The sequence below is a fragment of the Microtus oregoni genome, unplaced genomic scaffold (genome assembly GCF_018167655.1).
Source record: "Microtus oregoni isolate MIOR12 unplaced genomic scaffold, Mior012 000036F_ref0000092, whole genome shotgun sequence".
Classification (NCBI taxonomy): Eukaryota; Metazoa; Chordata; class Mammalia; order Rodentia; family Cricetidae; genus Microtus; species Microtus oregoni.
The window spans coordinates 10,519,518-10,546,975 of record NW_024543095.1 but is presented as its reverse complement, the minus strand read 5'-3'; the positions used below and the strand labels follow the sequence as shown (position 1 = coordinate 10,546,975).

The window sequence follows — 27,458 nt, the reverse complement described above, 5'->3', positions numbered from 1 at the left end:
GTAAATAGCATCTTTTAAATCTACCTCAACTAATACAATTTAAATTTTTCCAGCCAACTTATAAAAAGACAGAGGCCAGATTTTTTTTTTTTAAAGATTTATTTATTTTGTATACAGCGTTCTGTCTGCATTTTTTTTTTTTTTTTTTTTTTTTTTTTTGCCTGCAGGCCAGAAGAGGGGACCAGATCTTATTACAGATGGTTGTGAGCCACCATGTGGCTGCTGGAAATTGAACTCAGGACCTCTGGACGAGCAGCCAGTGTTCTTTACCACTGAGCCATCTCTCCAGCCTCCCCCTCCCTAGAATAGATTTTTAATTTCTAGCTACGTCTCAAATATCCGAGTATACTCTCAAAGATCACTGAGTTATTGTGAAACCCCATCTTTGTTATTTCTTTATACGTTTTCCTTTTTGGCCACATACGATGTGTGAAGTAGACAAATAGAGACCTTTGTAAAAGTATCTGTATTCCTCAGATTGTTACTTGTAGTGATACAATTCAGTTCTTTAGAGTGGCTTCCATTGTTGTCTGAGCCTCTTCTCTTCCTGTAAGTCAAATATACTATAATACTATAGTTTTGCTTGTTTGTTTTGAAGAGTATGTATGCTGTTCCTTGAATTGCCATATTTGTGGCTGATCTTTTCATAAGAGGCCTTCCTACATCTAGGACTGCTATGTACCCTTCCTTCCTTTAATGGTTTAGGCATTTTTATTAATAATGGTTTTTAGTTGTGTGTAGTTTTTTATTTATTTTATTTTATTTGCTAGTTTACTCTCAGGAGACCCCTCCCCCCTCGATTGCATATCTCTAGCTTCTACCAAAATAATTTTAGTAGGCATGTTTGGGTAGGTGCATTTCCCTCCTACACATTCTCGCTTTTAGATGGTATGAGACTTTTTATTTTTTGTCTCCCTGCCTTTGACTTTCATCCCTGAAGAAAAGTAGAGGGAGATGATTCACTTTAATCAGAATGCTTTTCTAACAGCTAAACGCTGAGCAGAGGGAAGCAGAAGCAAGAAGGTTGTAATGGGACATTTTGGAGTAGGACACTAAGGTGGTTTTGCTTTACAGGTGTCTTTGACATTCAGAAGGTACATAAAGATGCTAGAAATAGCACTTAACTGAATTATATAATTATCTAAACACCTGTCTGACTGCTTACTTTATAGTGCATCTGTCTTGAAATAAGAAAGGAACTAAATATTCTCATTGGTTTTTCTAGGAAGCATTGCAGTAAAATCTTTTCATTGGAATCTCTTCAGGTGTTCTTAAATGTACCTTTCTATCAGGAATGTAGTTCATATCAGTTAGTGAACAGTATTTTATGGTGTTTAGCCAGTTAAGAAAGCTGTTTATTTAGTTTTCCATTTAAGGTTTTTTTTTCTGAATTACTGAACTGTATGAATAGTGACATAGTACTGTTTTGTTTCTTAAATCTGTTCATTTCAAGTCAATAAAGATCTTCTATAGTGTGATGTTCTCTAATTCCTTAAATTAACTTTTTTTGTAGTATACCTCTGTGAACTTCAAATACCTTTGATTCTAGATAGGTCAGAGATAGTAAGTGGAGTATTGGGATGGGAAGGAAACTTAGATTACTTGTCTAGAAATAATAAAAGGTTTCTTCCTAGGTAACGTTTCTGTGCCTCTGGGTAATCAGTGATGTTCACAGGGGAGAAACAGCTCTCATTTATGTGTTCAGAATCACAGGGCTAAACTTTCCCTTTACTGCAGGAGGTTCTGTAGTTACAGAATGCTCGAGTTAGGTTACATACCTACTTAGTGGCTTCTAAGTTGAAGTAGCTTTCTTAACTGTCAGTTGGAAGGTTTCATGTATAGTGGAATGCAGGGTAGAAGTCGCCTTCTTTTATTAACCAGAAATTGCATTAGACAGTCTCTGATTTTTTTTTTTATTTTGTTGATAACATACCAATTTAGTGGTAGGTCATGCTTCTCCTATGAAATGTAGGTAAAGGAGACATGACAGTCACTTTAATGTGTAGTGAGTTATAGAAGGGGAAATTAAATCATGCAACCAAAGTCAAAATTGGTGGTGGTAATAGGAAATGGTTGATTCCCCCTTCAGATTATGTATATACTCTGATGTTGTATAGAATTTTAATTTCTGTTTCTACTGATAGTTCAGATAAATACATTTTCCTTAAAATTTAAGTATGATTTACGAACTGAAAGATAAATCTACAGTGTATAGCTTGATGAAACTTTGTATATGTATGTACACCTTCATGACCACTATCCCAAAGTAAAACTATTCTGAGCCTCTTCCCATCTGTTCCTTTCTAGATTTGAATGAAATCGTGCTGTAGGGAACTATTGCCTTATTTCAGTAACTTTGTAAGTGTCGGATGCATTCATACTTCTGCATGCAGCAATATAACTCATTCTCGGTGTTTCACAACATGATTAAAATATACTTTACTTATTACCTGTTGGTGGATATTTGACTTACTTTGACCTTAATAATTTTTAGTCTGCTGCCTGTATGAATCACCTCCTTTGAAAATGAAGTAGGTTATCTTAATGTTAGTGTCTCCTCTCTTCTGCAAATGCAAATGAAGGAGATTAGATGCTGATGTTAAGTGGGCTCTGGGCTATTTTCTTCCCTTCCCTTAGATTTTGATTTTAAAGCTAGAATTAATTTTCCAGCCTTCTATATGTTTTTATATAGATAGCCTAAATTAGTGTGAGTGATTTCAGCTAGCATAATATTGTTACATATTGCTGAAGTTAAAGAAGTTAGGAATGGATGAGATAGAGAAATTTACAGAACATTGATGGCCTTAGTATAGTGTTTTAAGTGGGGCTCCTTTGATTGCAAATCATGAAGTGCTGGAATACGTTCTTTCATTGTAGCATTTGAGATACCTTTTCACCTTTAAGCTTCAGAATATATGTACTGTCTTTTTGGGTAATATAAAAATAATGATACCTGTGTTATGTGGCATTTTAATTTTGGATGTCTGAAAACCAGGTGTGAAATTTCAGAGATTTAGGGTTTTGGTGTGAAGTTTTTGTTAATCTAGCTAGAAGGAGGCCTCTAGCTGTGGGACTGTGTGCTTTAATTTTCTTAACTCTCTTCCATTGTCTTGGGTTTCCTTAAAACTCCACTTTTTGTTTGCAGAGTGGTTTTATTTTTTTATTTCACTGTCTCCTCTGTGGTTCAGAAGATTTTTAATTTCACACAATCCCAGTTGTCTGTCCTTAGTTTTCTTTCCCATCATTAGAATTTTTATGATGATTATATTGAGTCTGATGATTATATTGGTTTTTCACTATCTTATGCTAATGACTGAGCAGGATCTTTGTCTCCTAATGTCATCTTAATTTCTTCCTCCAGTGTTTAAAAGTTTTTACTATAGAGGTAATTTTACTTCTTTGATTTTATTTATTTTTAAGTATTTTTTTTTGAAGTTGTTGTCTTCGTGATTGCTTCTCAGCATATTTGTCATTGTATGAAAAGCTGCTTATGTTGATTTTTGCTCCAGGCTACTTTGCTGAAGGTGTTCATCAGTCCTAAGAGCTTTCTGGTAGTCTTCAGGATCTTCCATGTATAAGAACATGTTATCTACAAATGGAAATAAATTGACTTCTTCCTTTTCATCTTGCCCCTTTCTCTTACTGATTTGGTTAACTGATCAAGGGCTGTATTGAATAAGAATGAAGGTAGGGGGACACACTTGTCCAATTTTGATTTTAGAAGAAATGTTTTGAGTTTTTCCTAATTTAGTATAATATTGTCTGCAGGTTTGTTTTATGTGGGCTTTATTATACTGGAGTTTTTCTATTTCTAGGTTCTTTGAGACCTTACCATGAAGAGATGTAGATCTTTGTCAACTGCCTTTTCTGTACCTTTTGACATGATGAGGACAATGACTGGCTATATCTTTCACTAATTTTTTAAAATTTTATTTTTATTTTTTTTGAGATAGGGTCTTGCTATCTACCCTAGCCTAACCTTGAATGTTCATTGATTCTCCTGTTCCAGTCTCCTCAGTGTGGGGTCCTTCACTTCTCATCCCTTACCTACTCCTTACCCTAGACAAGAGGATAGAGGGGGCTGAAATTGGCTAACTGTGCCTTCCCAGTTCCACATAAATCTCTGTTAGGTTAGTCTGCCCCCAGGGCAGGCCTTTGTCACAAGGACTATTCTGGGTGTGTGTAATTGAAAACCATCGTTTTCCTCCTAGTGAATTTAAAAATGACTGTTTTCTTCCAACTGTCCCTGAGAACTTTGGAGTTTTCCAAGCAAAGCCTATACAAGATGGTGTCTGCCTCCAGGCTTCCCAATTCAGTCTAGTCTGCTCCTGCCAGGGAACTCTGCTATGGGCAGTTCTTGGCCTCTCAGGTTTTGAGGTGGTATTTTGCTTGTAAACTCTTTTTTTGTTTGTTTGTTTGTTCAAGGAAAAATGTCATGATTTTGTGTTTGACATATTTTCTTGTAAGGACTTGTAAAGATTTCAGTTTTTACAAATGAGGCTGAAACTGAAAGTCCATTGCAGGATGGAAGTGAAATTGCCATGTCATATGTCAGACGACAACTCAGTAACTGGGACTGTCTCCCCTTTCATTCTAGCAGCCCTTGGGGCACTCCCCCCCCCCCCCCCCCCCCCAGTGCGACCCATAGCGTCACTGTGTTAACCCTTTTCAAGTGTACAGTTCAGTGGCATTAAGTTCAGTCACATTGTAGCAATTGCCATCTTCTTTCTGGTTTGAAGGTTAGAGACTTGAAGGTACTGACCTATTTCCCCGCTTGTAGAAACCATACAGTGTTTGTATTTGCTTTGTGTCTGGTTTACTTGACTTAGTTGAGTGTCTTCATGGTCTCAGGAACTTTCCAAGATGAGCTTTAAAAACAGACTGACTTAAATTCCTCTTTAGAATGTAATCAAGCCATTAGAATAATTGTCTTGTGTCCTGAGTTTGTGACCAGAGTCATTCATATACTTTTTATTTGTCCAGCCCCAGAATAGAGGAGTGTTGGACATCGGACGGTTTGGGTGCACGGGTAACAAGCGTATTAAACTGTTTGGAATGTTCCTAATTTCTCCCGTAGTCCCTGGGAAATACTGCCCTATAGCAGGTGAATAAAGTGTGCACATTCCTCCATGTTCTGTCTGCTACTTGGGCTTTGTAGATTAAGGTTTGATTATTTCCGTGGGAAATGCTTGTAGTGAGGGAACAACTTCCTTCCACCTACTTTGTCTTTTCACTGCTGAGTGTGATGACTTAGGGCTCTTAGATTCCAGCCTCACTGTCATGAAAGGAGTTAGCTTGCTGGCGAAAAGAAACTGGGGTGCTGTGAAGTTCACCTAGCTGCTGCTCTGCTTTGTTACGTTTCATAGGAGAGATAGGAATTTCTTACTCTTTAGGTAGAGTTTGTTGTTGATAAATTGTATTATACAGGTCAGTCTTGGATTAGAACTGTATTGTTTGTTTGAGGACACTTAAAGTCCAGATGACTGTAGGTTGCCTTTTGCAGCTGAGATTCACTGGAAAGATCTTGTTTCTTCCCTTAAGGAACAAGGTTGGGAATTAGGGTTTTGAAACAGTAGCAAATGGTACCAGATTAGTGGTTTTTGAGTCCCTACGTTTGCTTTTAATAAGTTTTGGGATAAAATGGGGTCTGCTAAAAGCACCGCAGCTTCTAAAACCTACTAGAATGCTTTGTGGGCAAGAATGTTTTGTTCATTTAGAGAACTCTAGATTTATAACTGGTCGAAGATTGGTAAATATTTGTTGTCCATGTTGGTCCGTGGTGGTGCACACCTTTCATCCCAGTACTTGGGACGGATAGGCAGGTGGATCTCTGAGTTCGAGGCCAGCCTGTTCTACAAAGTGAGTTCCAGGACAGCCAGAGTTGTTACACAGAGAAACCCTGTCTTGAAAAAAAAAAAAAAAAAGCCTTCAGTGTTCAGTATATTAGAGTAATAGTAGATTTTATGTGTTTGAGAATTTGGTTATCTAGGATTCCTGATGTACTTTTCTTTTTTACTAGAAAGTTAATTTAGCATTTAAAAAGTAATTGCCATAGAGTGAACTAAGAAGAAATTATACATAGTGATAAATTTCTGTGATACACTAATTCATTTTAGTTTCTTTGAAGATGGGGGTTTATAAGCATATTATAGGTCTATGATTTTTGTCAACTTTTAAAATTTATTTTTACTGTCTTTTTCCTTATTTCTAGAAATAGAAAATCACATTCCTTTTATACTCGATACCCATATTCCAAAGAAAGCATATTGAATTTTACAAGTAAATTTTTTATTCTTTTAATATTCTTAGTGCTTTCTTATAAGCCAGGCTGAATGAAACAAAACTTCAGTTTTCATGAACTTGTGTTCACATATAGGAGATAGAGAAACTAGATAACATATTGAATAAAAACATTCTCTGAGAACAGAGTCTTTTTATCTGTGTAGGTTGGACATTGTGGGAAAGAACCTATCTGATACCAGATCCTTTAACATTGTGGGGTATGAACAATAATTTCTTACATACGACATTTTATTCCTTCGCAATGCCAAAGTTTTTGAGTCTAGGCAGGAGAAGGTATAGATGTGCTAAACAATGTGTGTGTGTGTGTGTGTGTGTGTGTGTGTGTGTGTGTGTAGGGTTTATCTGATTGTTTTGATGTGTTAGAGGCAGGAAGGTATGTGTATTGCTTGTGTTGGGATCTGTGGAATATTGAGAGCATAGATTGGGAAAGTGAAACATGCGCTGTTTGACAGCAGATCTCTAGATGACCTTATGGGTATGTGGAAGCCATAGATAGCATTTCAGGAGACAGAGACATTTCTTGTGAAGATAAATGACATGGAAAAAGTGAATACACAGGGTCCAGTTGGAATATCTGAACTGTTTCTAACCCTGTGAAGGGTGCTTTGTGAAACACAAGTCCAGAGAATAGTTGTGTGGTGTAGTGTCCTTGTAACCAGCAGGAATGAGGGACCAAGTTAGAGTATCGAGAAGTGAGGGCAGCGAGTGGGTGCAAGAGAATTTTATAATATTGGGAATGGAGTATTGTGGGATAGCAATAGACGGATTCAAGTTCAAGGCTGTGTTTTCTCAATAGATGCTGTTTAGGTGTTGTGTTTGTCTACCTTAAATGTGCCTTCGTAAATTACAACATTCCTCATTGATCTTGTCTTAAATATATCTCTCCCCCCATTTTGTGTTTTGTAATCCATTTTGGATTAGAGATTCAAGTTTCTTAGAAATATTTCTGAGCTGGGGAGTGGTAGCCCACACCACCTACACCTTTAATTCCAGCACCGAGAGGCAGAGGCAGGAGAATCTTTGAGTTTGAGGCCAGCCTCGTTTACAGAACTAGTTCCAGGACAGCCAGGACGATACAGAGAAACCTTGTTTTGGTGGAGAAGATTTCTGAAACAAAGAATATTTTTCTTTGAAATAAATAAAGGACTTAAAAATATGGGCATCTTGACATATGGCCGAGTTAGCCATTTACATTACATATTTGACAACTCAGCATGTTACATTGTGGTATACTAACTTTGTATCTATAATGTTTATTTAGGGTGGTGGACATTAAACCTAGGCAAGGCCTTATGTATATAGGCAAGTGCTCTCTCCTTGGACTATACCCCAGTTCCATACTATATGATTATAGTAGTTGTAGCCCTGTGACTTGAGTTAAAAGATATTACCTGCACACCCCCCCCTTACCCACCGATCGCACCCCCACCTAAATTTCCAACCCCTAGATATTTTATCACAGAAAAGTTCTCAAACACACTTCAAAATAAAGAGAATAGTATTATGAACCCCAAAGTACCCATAGACGCTTGGTGGTATTGCTGTATCTTATTCCTTTGTATGTGTACTAAGCATTTCATCACTACTGTTTAGGCATCTAATAGATAAACACTCAGTTATATTATTCTTGCACACAAAATGTCTTTTTTGGTGCTCTTCCTGTTTTCTTTTTTAAAATTATAATTTGTATTTACCTGTTTGTTTTCTAAAGAGAGAAAGAAGGCATGGAGTGGGATGGGTAAAGAGGTGGAGAGGATCTGGGAGATTGGGGAGGAGAAACCATAGTCAGAATATAGTGTATGAAAAAAATACTTTAAATAAAAGAAAAATGCTTATGCCCATTTAATGCTATCTCATAGGGAGGAGGATTTGGGTTCAGTATCTGTTTCATAAAAAGACTACCCCCGTCCCCACTTAACCAGATTGCTAGAATCAGGTTCCAGACAAGTCTTGGTTATTTTTAAAGGACAGCCCCAGCAGTGTGAAGTGTTTTGTTTATACTATTCTAGGAGAGGGCTACTCTTTTGACAGTCCTGCTGTCTGGAACTTGGTTTTACTGTTCTGTACAAGATATTAAAATAGCTAGTTCCTGTATTTTATGATCTTTAAACATAGAAGAGCTTCCCCAAAGGGGAGGAGTGGGTGTGTGTAGTCCCATGCACGTAGAAGTCAAGCGTGAGGTCTTGGACAGTGTGACAAGGCTGACTGGAGGAGACTAGTGCTCTGATAGGGCCGAACGGTGTGCGTGGTGCTGGACACAGCCTCCTCCTCTGCTAAATGTGGGATGGGCGGCTTCAAAGTTTGACAGTTCCTAATTTTGGTGTGTTTATTTTACATCTATCTTTGGTTTTAACAGGATTCTCAAAGTTGGATTGGTGGAAACAATGAACCGTTGACTGGCTTTACGTGGCGAGGTGGTTGTGAAAGAGAAACAACAGGCATACAAGTTTGGAATGAAGTATTTGTGATTGACAGACCTAATGGAACAAAAGTAAATTTCTACTTATACTTTGCTATTTTCTCCTGTATTTTTTCAAGAGCAATTTTCTGGCATTAAAATTTACAACAACACAAAACTATTAATAAGTAGTCTGGTACTTTAATGATTAGTGTGTTAAGATGTATAATATATACTTTTCTTGATTTAATTATTGTTTTGAACTTTTATCGTTTAATGTGTGGGGTCTTTTTTAGGTGTCTTTGGTGATCATTGTACTAAGTATTTTAAACTTTCAAATTCCTAGGTGGCTGTGCTGCTAATGGATACCCAGGGTGCCTTTGATAGCCAATCAACGATTAAAGACTGTGCAACAGTGTTTGCTCTGAGCACTATGACCAGCTCTGTCCAGGTGAGAGTGTGTGCTGGAATCCGTTCGTTCAGTCCTACCTTTGTGCAACATCTGCAGATGCTTTTGATTGAAGAAAAATGGATTAGAAGTTAAAGAGAGCTAGCTGTCCTTCTTATTCATTATTTACATCTGTGTGTGCTTTTCTGGCTCGGTGTAAAATTAAATACTTCACATAGATATAAAGGGTGAAGTGGGTCATCTTTGCTTTACTTTTTATCATAGAACCAATATTTTATTAGTTCTTTACTAATAGAGAAGTATTTTGATTATACTTACTCCGTTTCCCCAACTCATCCCAGATCCTCCCCACCTCCTTACCATCTGTGTCTTCATTTCAAAAAAAAAAATCAACAACCCATTATGTCCAGTTTATGCTACTGGTTTATTGGGTATGTGTTCATTCACTGCAGTTTCAGATAGCAACGCAGTTTTCCGTTTGGTATCTTTGACTATTCTTAATTATTTGAACTAAAATAAATAAAAATATTAAGAATTAATATTTATTTAGGTTTTTCGAGACAGGGTTTCTCTGTGTAGCCCTAGGTGTCCTGGAATACACTCTGTAGACCAGACTGGCCTTGAATTCATAAGAGCTCTGCCTGCCTCTGCCTTCCCAGTATAGGATTAAAGTTGTGCACCAACACCCAGCAAGAATTAATATTTAATTTAGAAACCCAAGTGATAGTTAGGAATTTATAGCACTGGTTTGGTTTAGAAAGGGATATTGCTGTGTGTGTTGCTCACACTCTAATTGTACTTGTTCTACCAAGTTCTCCTTTCTTCAAGATAGATTATCTCTGTATAATCTAGAGTGTTGACATACATCATTTTGTATTTTTTTTTTGGGGGGGGGTTAATTGTGGTTGGTAACTTCCTGGCTCAAAAATTAATGATTGGAGTATGGTCTCTCAAATCCTACTGGCAGTAGTATGTCAGGAAGGGTATTTGAGTACGACAAGATATTGTCCTTAAAATCTCTTAGTTCATAGGCAAGACTGTCAAAACATCTTAAAACTTTTGTGATGATTTCTAGTAAGGTCTGAAACATAAGCAGTCTCATCTCATCCCCTTCTCCTTCTTCCATAACTTGAAGCACCTGAGTGGGAAGAAGACTGGGTGCAAAGAGAGGTTCTTTTCAGCCTAGTTCTGTTACAGCTATACTTTGTTGCTATTCTTTTGTTTATATAACTTTCTGATGGTAGGAGATTTGGTTTTGGACAACCTATACTACTTAGACATTTTTTTGACTATAGAATGAGGCTTTTACTTAACTTGCCTATCTCATGTATAGTTGTTGTATATTATAAGAGATAATGCATATAATTATATGTTTGTGTGTGTATATATATATATGTGTGTGTGTGTGTGTAACACACACACATACATACTTTTGTGAGGGGTGATGGTAATGGGATTCAATTTGGTGTTGTGTATGCCAGCAAACACTCTTGTACTGAGCCACAGTCTCAGCCTTCAGTATATTGCTTTCTACAAACTGTGGAAGGTTGTTTTCTTCTCTCAATAAGTTGTGGCTTCTAGGGATGGTGGTGTGTTCTGTAACCTCAACACTTGGAGAGCCGAGTTAGGAACTCTTGAGCTACATAACAAGAGTAAGTTAGTTAGAGGTCATCCTGGTCTACACAACAAGAGATGAAAACATTGTTTTCTTTTGGACTGGTAGATGGATGGCAAATTGATCTTGTTTACTTTTTCAACAGATTCTTAGGACTTATTGGGTACAAGGCAGTATACTAAGACCCAATGATCTAAGATAACAGAAACCAATCTCTCTTTGTTCTTATCGCTTATAGTAAAGGATCTACACTCATGTTCTAAAAGTTTAGGCCCACATGGATAAGAATAAATTGGTTTTGTTAGCTTTTTATATTTTAGACACCTTGTTGGGATTAACCAGTGACTAAGCATTCCCTTTTGGTGTTTACTCATGACTCTCAAGTTTGCCTAGATTATCACTTATCTGTTGTTAGAACAAATTGTTCTCTGTGGAGCAACTGTGTTTACTGATACTGAGTTCTGCCTTAGAGGTTGTGTTTGCAGGTATCACTGCAGTGCCAGCCCTGGCTCTTTTCTAACACTGTGTCATTAAAGGACTGGGCCTAGCAAACCCTCTCCATTTGTTCTGAGTACACAGAACAGCCACTGTGAGTTCTGCTCCATGTCTTGGAAAGCCTCCAAAAAATTCTTAAAAAGGGCAACAGTGCCACCTACTGTTCCTTTTACTTGTTTGCATGGCCTGGTAATGTCAGTTCAAGTAAAAGAGACCGTGTTGTGTGAGGATGAATGCCAATAATTGCAGCACTCTGAAATCTTAGAACACGGGAGGCAAAGGCAGGAGAATTATAAAAGTTTGAGGTTAGTCTGGGGTAAGTAGGGAAATCCTTTTTAAAAACCCAAAACAGAACCAATCAAACAACAAAAAACTCAGAGCCTGCTGAATGAATATATATTCTGTACCATGGAGAACTGTGTTTTTCTAAAAGTTTTGCCCCTTGCATTCACCATCTTAGACAATGAGTGAAGCAGTCTTTACCTTCACATCCCCTCACTGTGTAGTTCAGGGTGGCCTTGGATGCCATCTGATTCTTTTGCCCCTACCTCCCAAAGGTCGGAATTTCAGGAGTGCATCATCACACCTGTTTCAGCTTATCTTTTTAAAGTGACCATGACAAAAAAAGAGATCAAGAAAGAGGAAAAAGGCCTGCAGGCCCCCGTCACTGAGCTGTCCTTTCCCAGCCTGCTCTGCGCCCGTTGCAGGTAGCACACACCACCCTCCTTCATCACTGTATTCAACTCCATGAATAAACTGTGTGCTTCCTCAAAAAAAATAAAGAAAGTAACAAAAAAAAAAAACGAAAAAAAAAAGAAAGAAAGAGGAAAAGAAAGTGCATATACTCGTAGGCCATGAATATGTGTGTCTTTATTAGTTTACTGCTTCCTTTGTAATGAGAAATGCTTTCCATGTAGCACTGGTTAAATAGTGGCTAAGTGATTAATTTGTACTGTCTAAAATAACCCTTCTAATTATAAGGGATTTTATATTCATTAAAACACGGATAAAAGCAGAATAAATTTTGTTTTAACAGGTATATAATTTATCCCAGAATATTCAAGAAGATGATCTTCAACACTTACAAGTATGTCTTAGAGAATATATGCCAGAAATATTAAAACTTGATTCTTTCTTTATTGTAAATTCATGTTTAAAAATCTATAATATTTTTGAATTTCTATGGCTTTAAAGAAATGGTTAATTGCTTAACTAGAGGACATTTCTGATAAACTTGATTCATTAGCCAGTGAAATGCCTGACTTTCAGATAAGGATAAAGACTCTGACAGTCTACTATCTTGATGTGGATAGTTTGATTAACATCTACTACTTTGATATAGACCATGTTATAAATAACTTCTTTCAGGCTCTTTGGCAGCATTATTTTAAATAACTTGGTTTGATAGTTATTTACAGAGTATGGAAGACTTGCAATGGAAGAGATCTACCAGAAGCCGTTTCAGGTAAGAAAGTGTTTTAGCACTTTAAAGACATACCGGTGAGAAGTTTCAAGTCCCAAGTGCATTATAGACTCATTTTGTACCAGAGTCAAAGCAAACTGTTGACATACATCATCAGCTTCCTAATAGTTGAAGCCCAACAGGACAGGAAACAATAACTAGATTAGTTTGCAATACTTCTACTTGGCAGAGAGATGCTTCTCTTAGTTGATGTTATTTAATTCCAGAATTTAAGACAGTAGAGAATTTACAGTATGTCAGATTTATTTTACACCTGATAATAAACTATTAGAAAGTGTTATGTTTTCCTTTTTGTGATGTATTATAAGTTGAAGTTAAGTCTCCTTGCTATCCTTCATTTCATATGGAAAAGTTTGGGTGGTTTGTTTGTTTATTTATTTATTTTGAGGCAGCTAGTTTGCAAGCTGGTATTCGTATTGTTGACTGCAGTGAGTGGAAGAGAATGATTGCTGTGTTTGCCTGTCTGGGTGAGGAATTTATCCTGTGTGACAGCTTTGATAGTTATTATAATGTTAGTGGACTTGCATTAATTTTGCCTCTTTTTTTTAATCTGGCACTTCTGTTTTAGACAATCACTTTTTTGAAACTATTGAGCAGATCATGGCTTCTTTTTGTATAGATGGGTGAAATATACTATATTTGGATTATATCAGTTTTTCTAATGTAGAATAATTTATCCACCTAGGAGACATTTGACAGTTTCTGGGAATATTTTTGATTGTCACAGTTTTGAGGGAGGGGAGGTTAATGTTCCTGACATGTAACGTAGAGGCAAGAAACTTTACTATAACTCAAAGGGCAGCCCTGTACAAGTACTTATCTGGGTCAAATTGTTAGTAGTGCCAAGAATTTAAATACTGTATGGATAAAACATTTGTGAAAATGGTCTCTTTAGCACCAAATCTACCAGAAATTGTTCTAGTTATATATAGTTATATATATTGATTTAAAATTATGATGATATACCTATGTTCATTTTGGCTTTGAGTATCATTGCTTTATGTGTAGTGAGGTTCTCAAGTAGAGATGGTTAGTTGGTGCAAGGGTTGGGAAGTTGCTTTAGTGAGCTATTGATTATAAATATGAAGAGTATACTAATCATTTGGCTACTCTAACCCTTTTTATTTTTAAATTTTTGGTGCTGGGGATTGGACACAGGACCTCATGAATGACATTTATGTGTTCTACTCACTGAGCTACTCATTGTAGAGGTTATTTGTAGAAGGAAGTTTTCAGTAAACTTAGAATTTTGTAAGAAGTGATTTGTATTTTTTTCCTATATGTAGACCTTAATGTTTTTGATTCGAGATTGGAGTTATCCTTATGAACATTCATATGGTTTGGAAGGTGGAAAACAATTCCTTGAAAAGAGATTGCAGGTAAGCTCCATTTTTCTGGAGAAGAAAGAATATGCCACAGGCCAGGCAAAGGGGAGGGTTTCCTGGACTGCCCCGATTCTGCGGGTTACTGTCCCGCATGTGAATAAATGAACTGTCCTAGCATAGTCAGATGTGTAAGTGGCGAAGGTTTTCCAAAGAAGATACTCTTAAATAAAAACAATTATTCCTCTTGCAGGTGAACTACCACCTACCAGTAAATAGTCAAAGACTGATGTTTTTGAAAAGTGACTTATTATTATTATTATTACAGTTATTATTGTGGTGCCTCATGACATGTGTCTGAGTATGAATATGTCATAGCATATGTGTGGAGGTCAGAAGACAACTTTGAAATTTTAGATTCTCTCCTACCTTTACATAAATTCTTGATATCGTACTGAAGTCATCAGGCTTGCGTGGCAACCACTTTACCTGCTAAGTCACCTGGACCTTTTTAAAAGAACCCAGATATCCTCATTCATATGCACTGTGTTTTGTGAAAGCATTCCTGGAAAATGACCTCATGAAAGGTCATATTTTTTTATCCCTGAAGGCACGTTCATGTGAGAATACTATGTCTCCACATCCAGAAGACAGTGGCGAGAAATCCTTTTATTATGTGCTTATTATAACAAAATAAAAATATTTTATTATGTATGATAAAATGATAATTATTTTATTATTCACAATAAAATGATATATAATAAAATGATAATTATTTTATTATTATGATCCTTTATTATCAGAAGATTTTTGTCTGATTATGACATGACACATTTCATTTCTCACCTGCATCCAAATAGTTGGGACACAGTATGGTTTTTTTATTTCTTTTTTTTTTTTTTTGGTTTTTCGAGACAGGGTTTCTCTGTGGTTTTGGAGCCTGTCCTGGCACTAGCTCTTGTAGACCAGGCTGGCCTCGAACTCACAGAGATCCGCCTGCCTCTGCCTCCCGAGTGCTGGAATTAAAGGCGTGCGCCACCACCGCCCGGCTTTGGTTTTTTTATTTCTAAAATGAGATTAATGCCTTATTCTTAGATTATTTGGAAGGCTTTTTCAGACCTGTGATGTAATTTATTAGGTTTATTTTTTTCTGGTTATTTAGAAGAAAGCAACACATAATGTATTAGTCATGCTAGCTAAACTCTGAAGTATATAATTCAAAGACAGGGTCTTACAGTGATACATCCAATCACAAAATTCTCATATTTTAAGTGTTCAGCTTGATAAGTATATAATGAACCTAAATGTGTAACTGTGCCCAAAAGCATCCAGTTCCATAATGGTTGCCCACCTTAAAACCTGTCTATCACTCTTGACAGATTATATGAAGTACAAAAAGGCTCACAGAGTTCTGGCTGCCTCTGCCTCCCTAGTGCTGGGATTAGAGTGTTTTTTCCCAGTATTTTTGTTCCTGAGAGTAAACTATGTTGTTAATGATAGTTTAGTAGTTCATTCATGTTACTGTACAGTATTTTTTTTTTATTTTTTGGTTTTTCGAGACAGGGTTTCTCTGTGGTTTTGGAGCCTGTCCTGGAACTAGCTCTTGTAGACCAGGCTGGTCTCAAACTCACAGAGATCCGCCTGCCTCTGCCTCCCGAGTGCTGGGATTAAAGGCGTGCGCCACCACCGCCCGGCAACTGTACAGTATTATGCTAATAACAACTGTCTTTCATTCTGTTGATGGAGATTTAGATAGTTTCCAGATTTTAGTCATGACTAGTGCATGTTTTGTTAGAATGGTCTTTCAGAAGAATATTTTGGAGAATGCATGAATCTAAGCATGCAGGCTGGGAGTAGTGGCATACACTTAAAATCCAGCACTGAGGAGGCAGAGGCAGGTGGATCTCTGAGTTCAAGGCCAGCTTGGTCTATGTTCCAGGCCAGCCAGAGTTACATAGTGAGACTCTGTCTAAAAAAAAATTCCAAATGTAGACATTTACTTTCTTTCACGGGTTGGTAAGATGGTTCATCATGTAAAGACACTTGCTACTAAACCCAGTGACCTCAGTTCCATCTCCCAGGACCCATATGGTAGAAGGAGAGAACAGTCCTTGAAGGTGACCTCAGCATGTGTGCCTTAGCATGTTTGTGCTCTCCCCATCCCTATATGCAGGCACACACACAATAAAGAAATAAATATAGCTGGGCAGCAGTGGTGCACGCTTTTAATTCTAGCACTCAGGAGGCAGAGGCAAACAGATCTCTGTGAGTCCGAGGCCAACTTGGTCTACAAGAGGTAGTTCCAGGACCAAAGCTATACAGAAAAACCCTGTCTTGAGCGATTATATATTATATATTCTAATATATAATAAAAGTGTTTAAAAAAGAATGTTCTTAAGAAAATGCATAGCAGTCTCTTTTCAAAGATCTAGTGACTGACAAATAATAGATAATAATGTAGAGAAAGCACTAAAATTCTTACTATAAGTTTGTTTGGAGTGCTTTAAAAAAATTCTGTATAAGTTTGTATGCCTGTCTTGGTATGTGCCCATGAGTACGGTGCACTCTGAGTCCAGAAGTGTTGGATGCCCCTGGAGTTGAAGTTACAGGCAGTTGTGAACTGCCTAATGTGTGTGCTGGGATCCAAACTGGTTCTCTGCAGTAGCAGTGTATGCTTTTGACTGTTGAGAATCATTCCAGCCCCTACACTGGAGCTTTTCGGCTGTACTTTGTATTTTGCTCAGTGGCTAGCTTTTAATTTTAGGCAAATTAATATTTTGCATTTTTTGGCTTTAGTTTAGTGTTATTTTGACATAAGCATTTTAAAGACAAATTCTTTATTAGTTTCTAAGTCATAATCACAACTTGTTATTCAAGTGTTAGATATTGTAATTAATTGTTTATTTGTTTTGGAACATCAGTTTTCTCTCAGAAAAATGCCCTTCAAGTTGATAAAAATGACCAGATTACACTTTTAGTATTAGTAAACCACCACTCTAGAATAACCTGAGTGTAGTGGGTATATGTGTGGGTATGTATGTGTTTCCCTTTTAAAATTAAATAAAAAAAAAAAATCTCTCTACTACTTTCCTCGTTATTCTTCTTCCAGGTAAAGCAGAACCAGCATGAGGAGCTGCAGAATGTCAGGAAGCACATCCACAACTGTTTCTCAAATCTGGGTTGCTTCCTTTTACCACATCCTGGTCTTAAAGTCGCGACGAATCCTAGTTTTGATGGACGACTGAAAGGTGGGAATGCCCATGCATGCTAAAACGTTTTATTACTGGTTAGCAGCTGAAAGTTTGTATTATATTTGTTTTTATTTTTGAGATTATAATGTGATTGCAACATTTCTCCCTTCCCTCTTCTCCTTCAAATCCTACCATATAACCATCCTTGCTCTCTTTCAAATTCATTTCCTTTTTTTATTAATTGTTGTTACATGTATATGTATACATTTCTATTTCTAAATATAACTGCTTAGTCTGTATAATGTTAACTCATATGTATGAGTTATATCTGTATTCAGGGCTGACCATTTGGTATGGGATAAGCACTTGGTTTGCTCTTCCTTGGGGAAGACTAGTTTGCCTACTCTCAGCATTCCCTAGTTGCCAATAAACGTCTCCTTACATTTCCTATGCTAGTGATAGCTGTGTTGTTGCAGTGCTCTGCCACTCTTTAGCACACTGATTAGCCCGTTTGATAATGTCCTGTGAGGACTTGTGTCCTGAAACTTCTAAAGACAGAACACTGCACAGCTTCCTCTGATTGCAGTCCGCTAAAAATGTTTCACTGATTGAATTAATGGACTCAGGTGTGTGTGTGTGTGTGTGTGTGTGTGTGTGTGTGTGTGAGAGAGAGAGAGAGAGAGAGAGAGAGAGAGAGAGAGATTTCCAGATTATTCTAAGTGTGATGGCAAAGGGGTGAGATTGATACGATTTACACTATAGCTAGAAAAAAAACAGTCTAACGCAGAAATCTAATATAGAATCCTATATGATTTGCTCTTTCAAAAGTATTTTTAATCATTGTGCAATTTGTGTTGAAAGTCCACCATTTGAGCTGGAAGAATTGTAGGGAAATGGAAGGAATGGGATAGAAGAGTAATAAGCATTTTTTTTCCTGTAGGAGACTTGGCACATTTATATGAACTCTTTAGAAAAAAGGAATATGCTTAAGTAATAGATGCTATCTACTTTTCATAAACAAAATTTCATGATTTTGTCAGTGAGGACTTGTTTGTGTTTTTAGACTAATGTGTTGGCTAATTTCGTATCCATCAGATATCGATGAAGACTTTAAACGGGAGCTTCGAAATCTGGTTCCATTGCTGCTTGCTCCTGAAAATCTGGTTGAGAAGGAGATAAGTGGATCTAAAGTTACTTGTAGAGATCTTGTCGAGTATTTTAAGGTAGGTGAACACTCAACTAAACAGCTCTGTCTGAAAAAGAAATGTAGTTACCTTTTGTCTTTCGAGACAGGGTTTCTGTGTAGTTTGGATCCTGTCCTGGAACTAGCACTTGTAGACCAGGCTGGCCTTTAACTCACAGAGATCCACCTGCCTCTGCCTCCCGAGTTCTGGCATTAAAGGCGTGCGCCACCACCCGGCTTGTAATTAACTTTTAAAATATCTTCATGTACAAGAAATATACTTTCTTTCAAGTAAAAAAATGTTTATTTTTCTGCCTTGCATTCATTATGTCAACATTAAGGATGTAGTAGGGTCTGGAGAGATAGTTCAGTTGTTGAGAGTACTTACATAATCATGAGGACCAGAGTTCTTATCCTAGACACCATGTAGTGAGCACATATATTTGTGACCAGCCTCGAGAGGGCGGAAGATAGGAGGATGGATCGGGCTTGCTGGCTACCAACTCACTGAGAAAATATGAGCCCCAAGTTTAGAGGAAGACCATGAATCAGGAATGTTGGGGCATGAAAGGAGAACATGTAACTCCTTCTGGTCTCTGCCTGTTAGCATAAATTGTGTGTATACACCCAGACTCACATGCACATAAGCACTCCCAGATGGAAGTGTTTGTACGTGGGACACATACAGACATAAGGAAATACATAAATTTTTTTTTTTTTTTTTTTTTTTTTTTTGGTTTTTCAAGACAGGGTTTCTCTGTGGCTTTGGAGCCTGTCCTGGAACTAGCTCTGTAGATCAGGCTGGTCTCGAACTCACAGAGATCCGCCTTCCTCTGCCTCCCGAGTGCTGGGATTAAAGGCGTGCGCCACCATTGCCCGGCTCATAAATTTTTTTTTAAAGGTTACAGTAAGCTGTGTCTTCTATTTAGTGATACTATTTGTTCTCAGAATTATCCTTCCTTTTTCTGCATCTCTGATCTGCAGCACAGCTCTGCCATTTTGAGTGATACCTGGAATTGGCTGCATGTTTCTATATCCCAAATTCTCACAAAAATCTTCCCTTAGAGTTCTGAGAATTAATAAGAATAACTAAAAGTATCTATAAAGGTTTTTGAGTCTAAACAAACTATTTGTGGAGATTTTTTTCCTGTTAGAACAAGTTGATCACACAAAGTTGTACTAGTAATAGTTATAGTTAGATAGGTGGGAAATACAGCTAATGAGGTTAATGTATTTTGCTTACTTGTAGATGACATCACTTTCATGCAATCATTGTTTTGTTATGAAATAAGTCTGAGTTGGTGGAAAGTTGAGGTGAAGACTCCTGTTTGAATGCCATAAACTTGTTCTCCTTACTCTTTTTCCTCCTCTTTTATTGTTTGAGAATTTTATGTTTGTTTATAATGTGTGTTGATAAATCCATGCTCCATTTCCTCACTACAGTTCATCCCCTCTCCCCACCCCACTTTTCCCATGACACCTCATGTACTTTGACTACAAATTACAGTTTCTTTTTCCTTTTAGTTAAAATATTTAAAGTAAAATGAAGGGTTAAAGTGTTTTCTAACATATTTATTTGAAACATTGACAGTAGGAGAGATTTCTTATAAAATGAATACCTTTTACATACAAAACTCTTAAATATGAGATACAGCTTTAGACAATTTGTAATTATATTTTGAAATATTTCTGTATTTTATTTGGCAACATTCCCATGTGATAATATGTAGAACAGGATTAACTTTGTTCTACTGAGAACATGAGTTTTAAGGCCTAGAACTTCATTTTGATGGGGGCGAACTATTGTTTAATATTGTTGGGGACAGAGTATCAAATTGTATTTTACATCAATACACTGAATATTCTATCTTTTAGGCATACATTAAAATATATCAAGGAGAGGAACTACCACATCCAAAGTCTATGCTTCAGGTAGGATTAAGAAAGTGTGTGGGGTGGTTTGTATGTTTGAGGGGAATTATAATCATGACTTTATAGGGATACAGAAAATGGAGGGGCATGAACTTTGTTGCATAGGAATAAATTATATATACTAAAGATAACCTTCGAACTCTTAAGGTTTGTATAAGGTTTTTGTTTTGTAACTGCAGTTGGCAGGCCCTGAGCATGTATTGACTATTAGAAATGTGAGCCTTGCTACTTTATCTTCAGTAAAAGTATACAAAAATTCTCTTGCATAAGATGGTTTAATATAGGCCTCTCTGAGCTAAATGCTTTTGCCCTGAGCCCTTGATGAAGGGATGTTTCTTGATACAAGAATTAGTTTCATTTGCTGGTAATGAGCTGCTGCTTGTGCAAGTAGACTTTTTCTGTGTGTATATGTTCTTCTGGGGCACTGATATTTTTACACACTTTCTATATTTTAAAATTTACCACCTTGGACAATTCTTCAGTTTTATAGTGGATTAACAGTATTTATATTAAAGGTCATGCAAGAAAAAAATAACAACAAAAAAGAAAAAAAACCAACCTAGCTTTTTTTGACTCTTGTGTGAATCTGGTTGTTCATACAAGGACTTTTTGACTCCCGGAGACTCAGCACATTTTGGTATTACATCTGTTTATCTCTGTCAATTTCTTTAGTACCTGTGATATATCATCTACAAAACTGTTTTAGTACAAACCCTCTCAAATTGCAGTGAGACAGGGAGTCCTAGTAAATCTGTTTCATATCTTTTCTATTGATACACACTTTCAAAGGAAAGTAAAATAGAGGTTGATATTTTTCTGTTCATTTTCAGAATTATTTGTTGTATATAATCTATTATGTTAGTAGGAATTTATAGTCAAGGGGTACTTTTTCCCCACAGTAATGGTATATTTAATTTTATATTTTAGGCAACAGCTGAGGCTAATAACCTTGCTGCAGTAGCAGGAGCAAGAGACCTCTATTGTAAAAGTATGGAGCAGGTTTGTAACTAAAGTTCAGCTTTATGATAGTTAAGAGTAGAAGATGTTTCATATTTAAAGTAATTGAACTAATTTGTACTCCTTACATGTTGTCATGCTATATTATCCTGTAATTGTCTTTTTGTTATCTCTGCTGGAATAAACTGTTAGAAAGAAAGTCACATGACTTGCTAGTGTGCAGGAAACATGAATTCTACTGTTGTGTTTTCTGATTTTTAATTCAGAATGCTACTATTAGCCCAACTAGCCCATGATGGAAGTAACATTAGCTTAAGACCGGTAGCAGTGTCTGCACTAAGCTTGCTTACTCTGAAATACTGTGTCATGTGTTCTTTGTGCTGCTGTGGGGCACTGGTGGGCAGTGTGAACACCGTGTCTTCAGTTGTGGGGCTTCAGTCACATGGGGAAGATTACTTGATTGAAGCAGTTAAACGCAGAAGAATAGCATTACTTGTGATTACCTGTGAGTTACTATGCCCAGGTTTAAAACTGAGTCATGTAGGTGGTTTAATTTTATGAGACTAAAATATATGCGCAGGGAATGCCTTTCAAGTGTTATTTCTAGCATGTAATCTCTCATTTTAATTGGGCTTGTCCAGGTATGTGGTGGTGATAAGCCTTACATTGCACCTTCAGATTTGGAGCGAAAACACCTGGATCTCAAGGAAGTGGCACTCAAGCAGTTTCGTTCTGTGAAAAAAATGGGTGGAGATGAATTTTGCCGTCGTTATCAGGACCAGCTTGAAGCTGAAATTGAAGAAACCTATGCAAATTTTATAAAGCACAATGATGGCAAAAATATCTTCTATGCTGCTCGTACCCCTGCCACGCTGTTTGCAGTCATGTTTGCTATGTATATAATCTCAGGACTGACGGGCTTCATTGGCCTAAGCTCTCTAGCCGTCATATGTAACCTTGTCATGGGGCTAGCACTGACGTCCCTTTGTACATGGGCATATGTTAAGTACTCTGGGGAGTTCAGAGAAATCGGAACAATGATTGATCAGATTGCTGAAACACTCTGGGAACAGGTTGGTATCTATCTTTTGGTTTTGCAGTGACTAATCTCACTTGTATGTGATTTCCAGCTCTCACTGTTATTTGTACATCTACTTTTCCTTTACATAAGGAATGATAAGAGGATGGGCTCTTTGTGTGTGTGTATTTGATTTTGTTTTAAATGTAGAATCCAATTTAGTTAAAGGCTTGTTTCTAAATTCATAATTATAGTTGACTTTGGTTAGTTTCAATCTGCAATTTTTTGGTTGATTCTTAGTTGTAAGTCTGATTATGCCAGGCAGTGGGCATGACTGGATGGACGAACACTTTTCTTTGAGAAAAGAAAATGCTGTCAATGAGCAATTTTAAAGTCAGGGAAAGAAGTTTGAAGTACAGTCAGTGCTATAGGGAGGGAAAGAAGTTTGAAGTACAGTCAGTGCTATAGGGAGGAAAATTAAATTTAACCAATGTTAACAAGAAACAATATAGGAGAAATATAGGGTGTTAGGTCTTCATATCTTCTGTGAAGATGGTGACAGTTTATTGCAGCACTCCAAGGAATAACCACAGAGATGGAGCGCACAGTTGTCGTCTTTCACATAGGCCAGTGGGAGTTCTTGCTCAGCAATTCTCTTTTAAGGAAAGTTGTTTTATGTATTTCCCCCGGTTGCTTGAATATAGGTATTTCTCTTGTTGTTAAATGATCCTCACTAAGTACCAAGGAGCAGAATGAAAGCTGAGGCTATTACAGATGAACAATAGGAGAGGTGTTCTCTATGTTGTTTAGGGTCAGTGAGGCCCTTGGGTTAGGATGTGCAGGTTCACATTTGTTTTGGCTTTCAGTTAAAGACTGAAGGAGTCCAAACATTTTTTCTGAAGAAAGAGGATTAGCTACTGACTTTCCTTATAATAATACATTATGACTGTATAAACCAATGCTTCTCAACTGCTCTAATGCTGTGTGTGGCCCTTTTACACAGTTCCTCATGTTGTGCTGACCCCCACCCATAAACAACTTTCATTACTACTTCAAACTGTAATTTTGCTCCTGTTACAAATTGTAATGTAAATAGCTTTGGAGATAGAGGTTTGCAAAGGGGGTTCTGACCACTGGTATAAACTAACCCACTTTATTAACTTGAACTTTTCTTTTTCAGAAATTACTCTAATAGATCTCTTTTGGAGTTTGTGTTTGGACATTTTGTTTAGTTCAAAATTTTGTCTCTTAAAATCAATCTTACCGCTTTGTAATCTCTTGATATTTTCTAATAGAAGATGGATTAAGAATTATCACCACATCACTGCTTTAAAAATAATCTACTTTCAATTTTTGAACCAGTACCATTCTTCTGCCACCTGGATTTCATAATTGTGCAGTATCTTTTCAGACATTTTCTGTTGACACTGATTCTAGGACTTCAGAGGTCCGTTTTTATAGAGCAGTGTCACAGGGGACTCTCCAGTGTGTCGGGTTATTTTCAGTGTAGATAGAGAGGTAAGAGGCACCTAGTCAGAGAAGACTTGAGCTGTGTTCAAAAGGCCTTGTTTAAACTTTCTTTGCATTTCTCTTTTCCTTTGCTTCAGAGGAGTCCCAGGAAGGTGAGAAACCTACAAAGTCTGAAATTCTTCTAGTCTTTAACTCTAGCTTCAAGGCACTTTGAGTCACTTTCCTAACACATCACTCCGTGTTTTAGGTGTTTTCCAAACTGTTTGAAGTTACTAGACGTCGAATGGTTCATCGTGCTCTTTCATCAGCACAGCGACAGAGACTGTCATCCAACAATAACAAGAAGAAAAATTAGACAGTATTTTTAACTTTTTTCTCTATCTGAAGTGTTCACACTTATACATGTAGGACAATAAGCAGGACCGTCTGGGCCGGTCTGCATAAATGCTGTATACATACCAGATTTGATGCTGCATATAGGGTATGGATTGCACATCCATCTCGTAGGATTTGTAAGTGGTTTGAGTAAGAGGAAAGAAATTTTGTTGCATTATAAAGTGTCTAACTGCATTGCTTGTAGCACCATAACTTTTGTTGTTGTTGTTTTGTTTTGTTTTGTTTTGTTTTGGGAGAAGCATCCTTTTATTTCGCACATTCCTGGTTATTTTTGTCATTGATTTGAATTGAAATTTTTATATCTGTTTTCTATGTACTCTTTTTTTACCTCATGTTTTTGTTTGTTTTGCACATTTCTCATACCACAGGTATTGAAGCCCCTGGGTGATAATTTGATGGAGGAAAACATAAGGCAGTCTGTAACAAACTCTATCAAAGCAGGCCTGACTGACCAGGTGTCTCATCATGCCCGATTAAAGACAGACTGACAGTTCATCTCCTCATGGACTCCACTCTTTTTTTCATGCTTGCTGTACAATGAGAACTCAAATAAAAATAAACCAAAGTTTACAATCAACTGTAGAAGTAGTTTAGTATAACTGGCTTCACAGATGGCTGCCACAGAGTGTGAACATTGTTTGTTGGTTTCCAGCGCCTTCTGGTGTCTCCTTAGACCTGGAGACGACTGAGGAGCATTAGTTATCATGCACATTTGTGCCATGTTTTACTCTTTTCTTTTTACTGAATCTAATGTTAGTGAAATTTGTCTTATGTAAAAGGATATTTCAGGGAAATATTTTAAGAAATCTATTTAGAGTCTCTTTAATATAGTGTCCCATTGAAATTTTCATTTTTAGAGAATTTATGAATCACTGTATCAAGAATCAGATCAGAATGACAATGAAGCCTTTATTGAGCCACTACATGAAAAGTGTATATTGCTTTACTGCCTTCAATGCCAGTATTACATAAATGCATGTATCAGAAACGTCACAGAAATCACATGACAACTCTATAGCTGAGAAGGTAATTCTGAGGTGTACATTTGTCTTGCCTTTTAAAATTTGTAAACCTGCCCTGAAAGGAGATGCATATCTGGGAAACTTAACTGTCTTTTCGCAGTTTAGCCTTCATGTACATAAAATATGCCATTAATTTTATTGGGGGAGAAATTCCATCCAAAAATGTTGCCTACAGCTATGAGTTAAGAGTGTCTGTACAGTGTGTAGTTTTTATTTTCTAAAAATCACAGGTAGGGCATGTATATGAATTATAAATATATAAATACAATTTTGTATTAAAAGTTTTTGTAGTTTATGGCAAAATCTGGTTCTGTGGTAGGCTAAGTACAGTCCCTGTGAAAGGAATGTTTGTGGCTCATGTCAGTGTGTGAATGCATAGACAATTTGAAGTTTTGATATATTTGTGATATTTATCTTCCTTGAGCACTGCAATCTCACCCCAAGGGAATTCAATGGGAATGTTTTATTGTGACTTGTCCTCTGTTGCATTTTAAAGTTATTTCCTGTAATTTATTTTCAGTACATAATTAAAAATTTGTTGTATATATAAAATGAAGCTTGCGATTCTTTTTAAAGGAATTCCTCATGCCTATATCTCACCATATAACTCATATTTGTTCATGCTGAAAAGAGTGTGGGTTAGGGCACAACCCAGTTAGAGCGTAAGGTATTGTACTTCTAAGCTAAGCTTGTGAAAGGTGTTTTTCTGTGTCTGTACATGTAAGGAACATTGGTTGTGAGAGCCTCTATGGGGATTTCTTTTTCTCGCTCATCTCTACCGACTCCCATTTTGTGAGTGTGCGTGTGTGAGAGAGAGGGGGGAGAGAGGGAGAGAGAATGAATGTGTATGTTATGTAAAGCTACCTTTTTTCAATACTTTATAGCCTCCTTTGCAAAGACCTGTTAAAACACCCCTGTTTGGTTTTTAAGTGAGGAGAATTTGAATGGTGAGTTGCATGCACGAAAGGTTTGGTTGGTCTATCTTCCCCCGACTCCATTCCAGTCCTGGTTTTAGATGATGTGTTTGTTTTCATCTGTAGTAACTGCTGCCCACTCATCCGATCTTACACAGAAGAGTCATCTAACACGGCTCTCTTTATTTCTCTGACCACTTTGTTTTATGAATGCTGTAAATTGTCTTTATGAATAAAAAATAAAAAGTTCGTTATATACTAGCAATTGTTCTGAAATTAAAAACTTATACTCTTTCTTTTCAAGTTAAGTCCAGACCAGTGGAATTTAGTATTTCTTGCTAAAAACAGTGTTTTCCCTCAAAAATTCTCTGCAAGACTCCTAGAAAGCACTTTAGTGTCATCTGGAAGGTTCTGGACATTGTTAAGCAAGAAGTAGTGAAAACGAAAAACAAGATGGATTGAAGACAAAACATTGAAATAACAACTTCAATATTGGTGTATTTTCTGTGGTACATTTTTTCATAGTGTTACAAAATATGGTTTTCTTTTTATTTTAAAGATGGTTTTTCTCAATTATATGATTTATCTTTTTAAGACATCTTTTGTGAAAGGACAACCATTGGGACTCTGCTGTTGAACATGTCTTATTTTTCATGAATATAGATTGCTAGTCATCCTTGCTTCTATACAACATTTGTAAAATTAAATAGTGCTATTTCGTGTTTGAGTCTTATTTTTCTTTTTTAGAAAAAGTTTTTTTCTTTAATTATTTGTGTATCTGTGTGTGAGTATGTGCTCCAGAGTGCAGGTGCCCACGGAGGCCAGAAGATTGGATCCCTTTGAACTGGAGTGGTTGTGCGTTGCTCAGGATGGGTGCTGGGAATGGATCAGATCCTCTGGAAGAGCAACAAGTGTTGTTTTCAAGCACTGAGCATGGCTTTATTTTCCTTTTAGAACTGAGCCAGGCAGGCTACAGGCTTCACTTCTGACAGCTTGTTTTTGTTACATTGCATTATTATGTGCTTTCAAAAGTTTGATTTTAGCTTGGTTAAGGATCTTTCAAGACGTGCATTAAAGTGAGGGGCTGTTCAGTTTTGGTTCCTTGGACATATATCTACAATGGGGCTGGACATGGCTATGGGGTTAGTGTTTGCTGTGTAAGCATTAGGGGCAGAGTCTGGATTCCCAGAACCTACCTAAAGCTGAAATTCCAGGGCTCCTATGGCAAGAATGGTGGGCAGAGACCTGAGTTTGCCTGCAAGTTAAGGCCAGATAGCCTGGTGTATAGATACACTTGAGACCCTACCTCAAGGTAGAAGGCAAGAAGGACTCAACGTTGCAGGGAGAGGG

At 37.0% G+C, this 27,458-nt stretch overlaps 1 protein-coding gene across 2 annotated transcripts in view; it reads left to right on the top strand.

The window, feature by feature from the left end:
• The window catches only part of Atl2 (atlastin GTPase 2), a 44,406-nt gene extending 18,660 nt beyond the window's left edge, over positions 1-25,746 (top strand). The window contains exons 3-14 of one of the 2 annotated variants that reach the window (XM_041631054.1): positions 8,660-8,794; positions 9,048-9,152; positions 12,257-12,307; positions 12,629-12,685; positions 13,990-14,082; positions 17,135-17,273; positions 18,312-18,439; positions 20,275-20,331; positions 21,259-21,330; positions 21,930-22,361; positions 23,914-23,928; positions 24,024-24,534. In XM_041631054.1, the coding sequence (XP_041486988.1) occupies positions 8,660-8,794; positions 9,048-9,152; positions 12,257-12,307; positions 12,629-12,685; positions 13,990-14,082; positions 17,135-17,273; positions 18,312-18,439; positions 20,275-20,331; positions 21,259-21,330; positions 21,930-22,361; positions 23,914-23,928; positions 24,024-24,131 (1,392 nt within the window). In that variant the 3' untranslated portion in view covers positions 24,132-24,534. The other variant, XM_041631055.1, reaches the window with a different exon arrangement.
• The last annotated feature ends 1,712 nt before the right edge of the window (positions 25,747-27,458 follow it).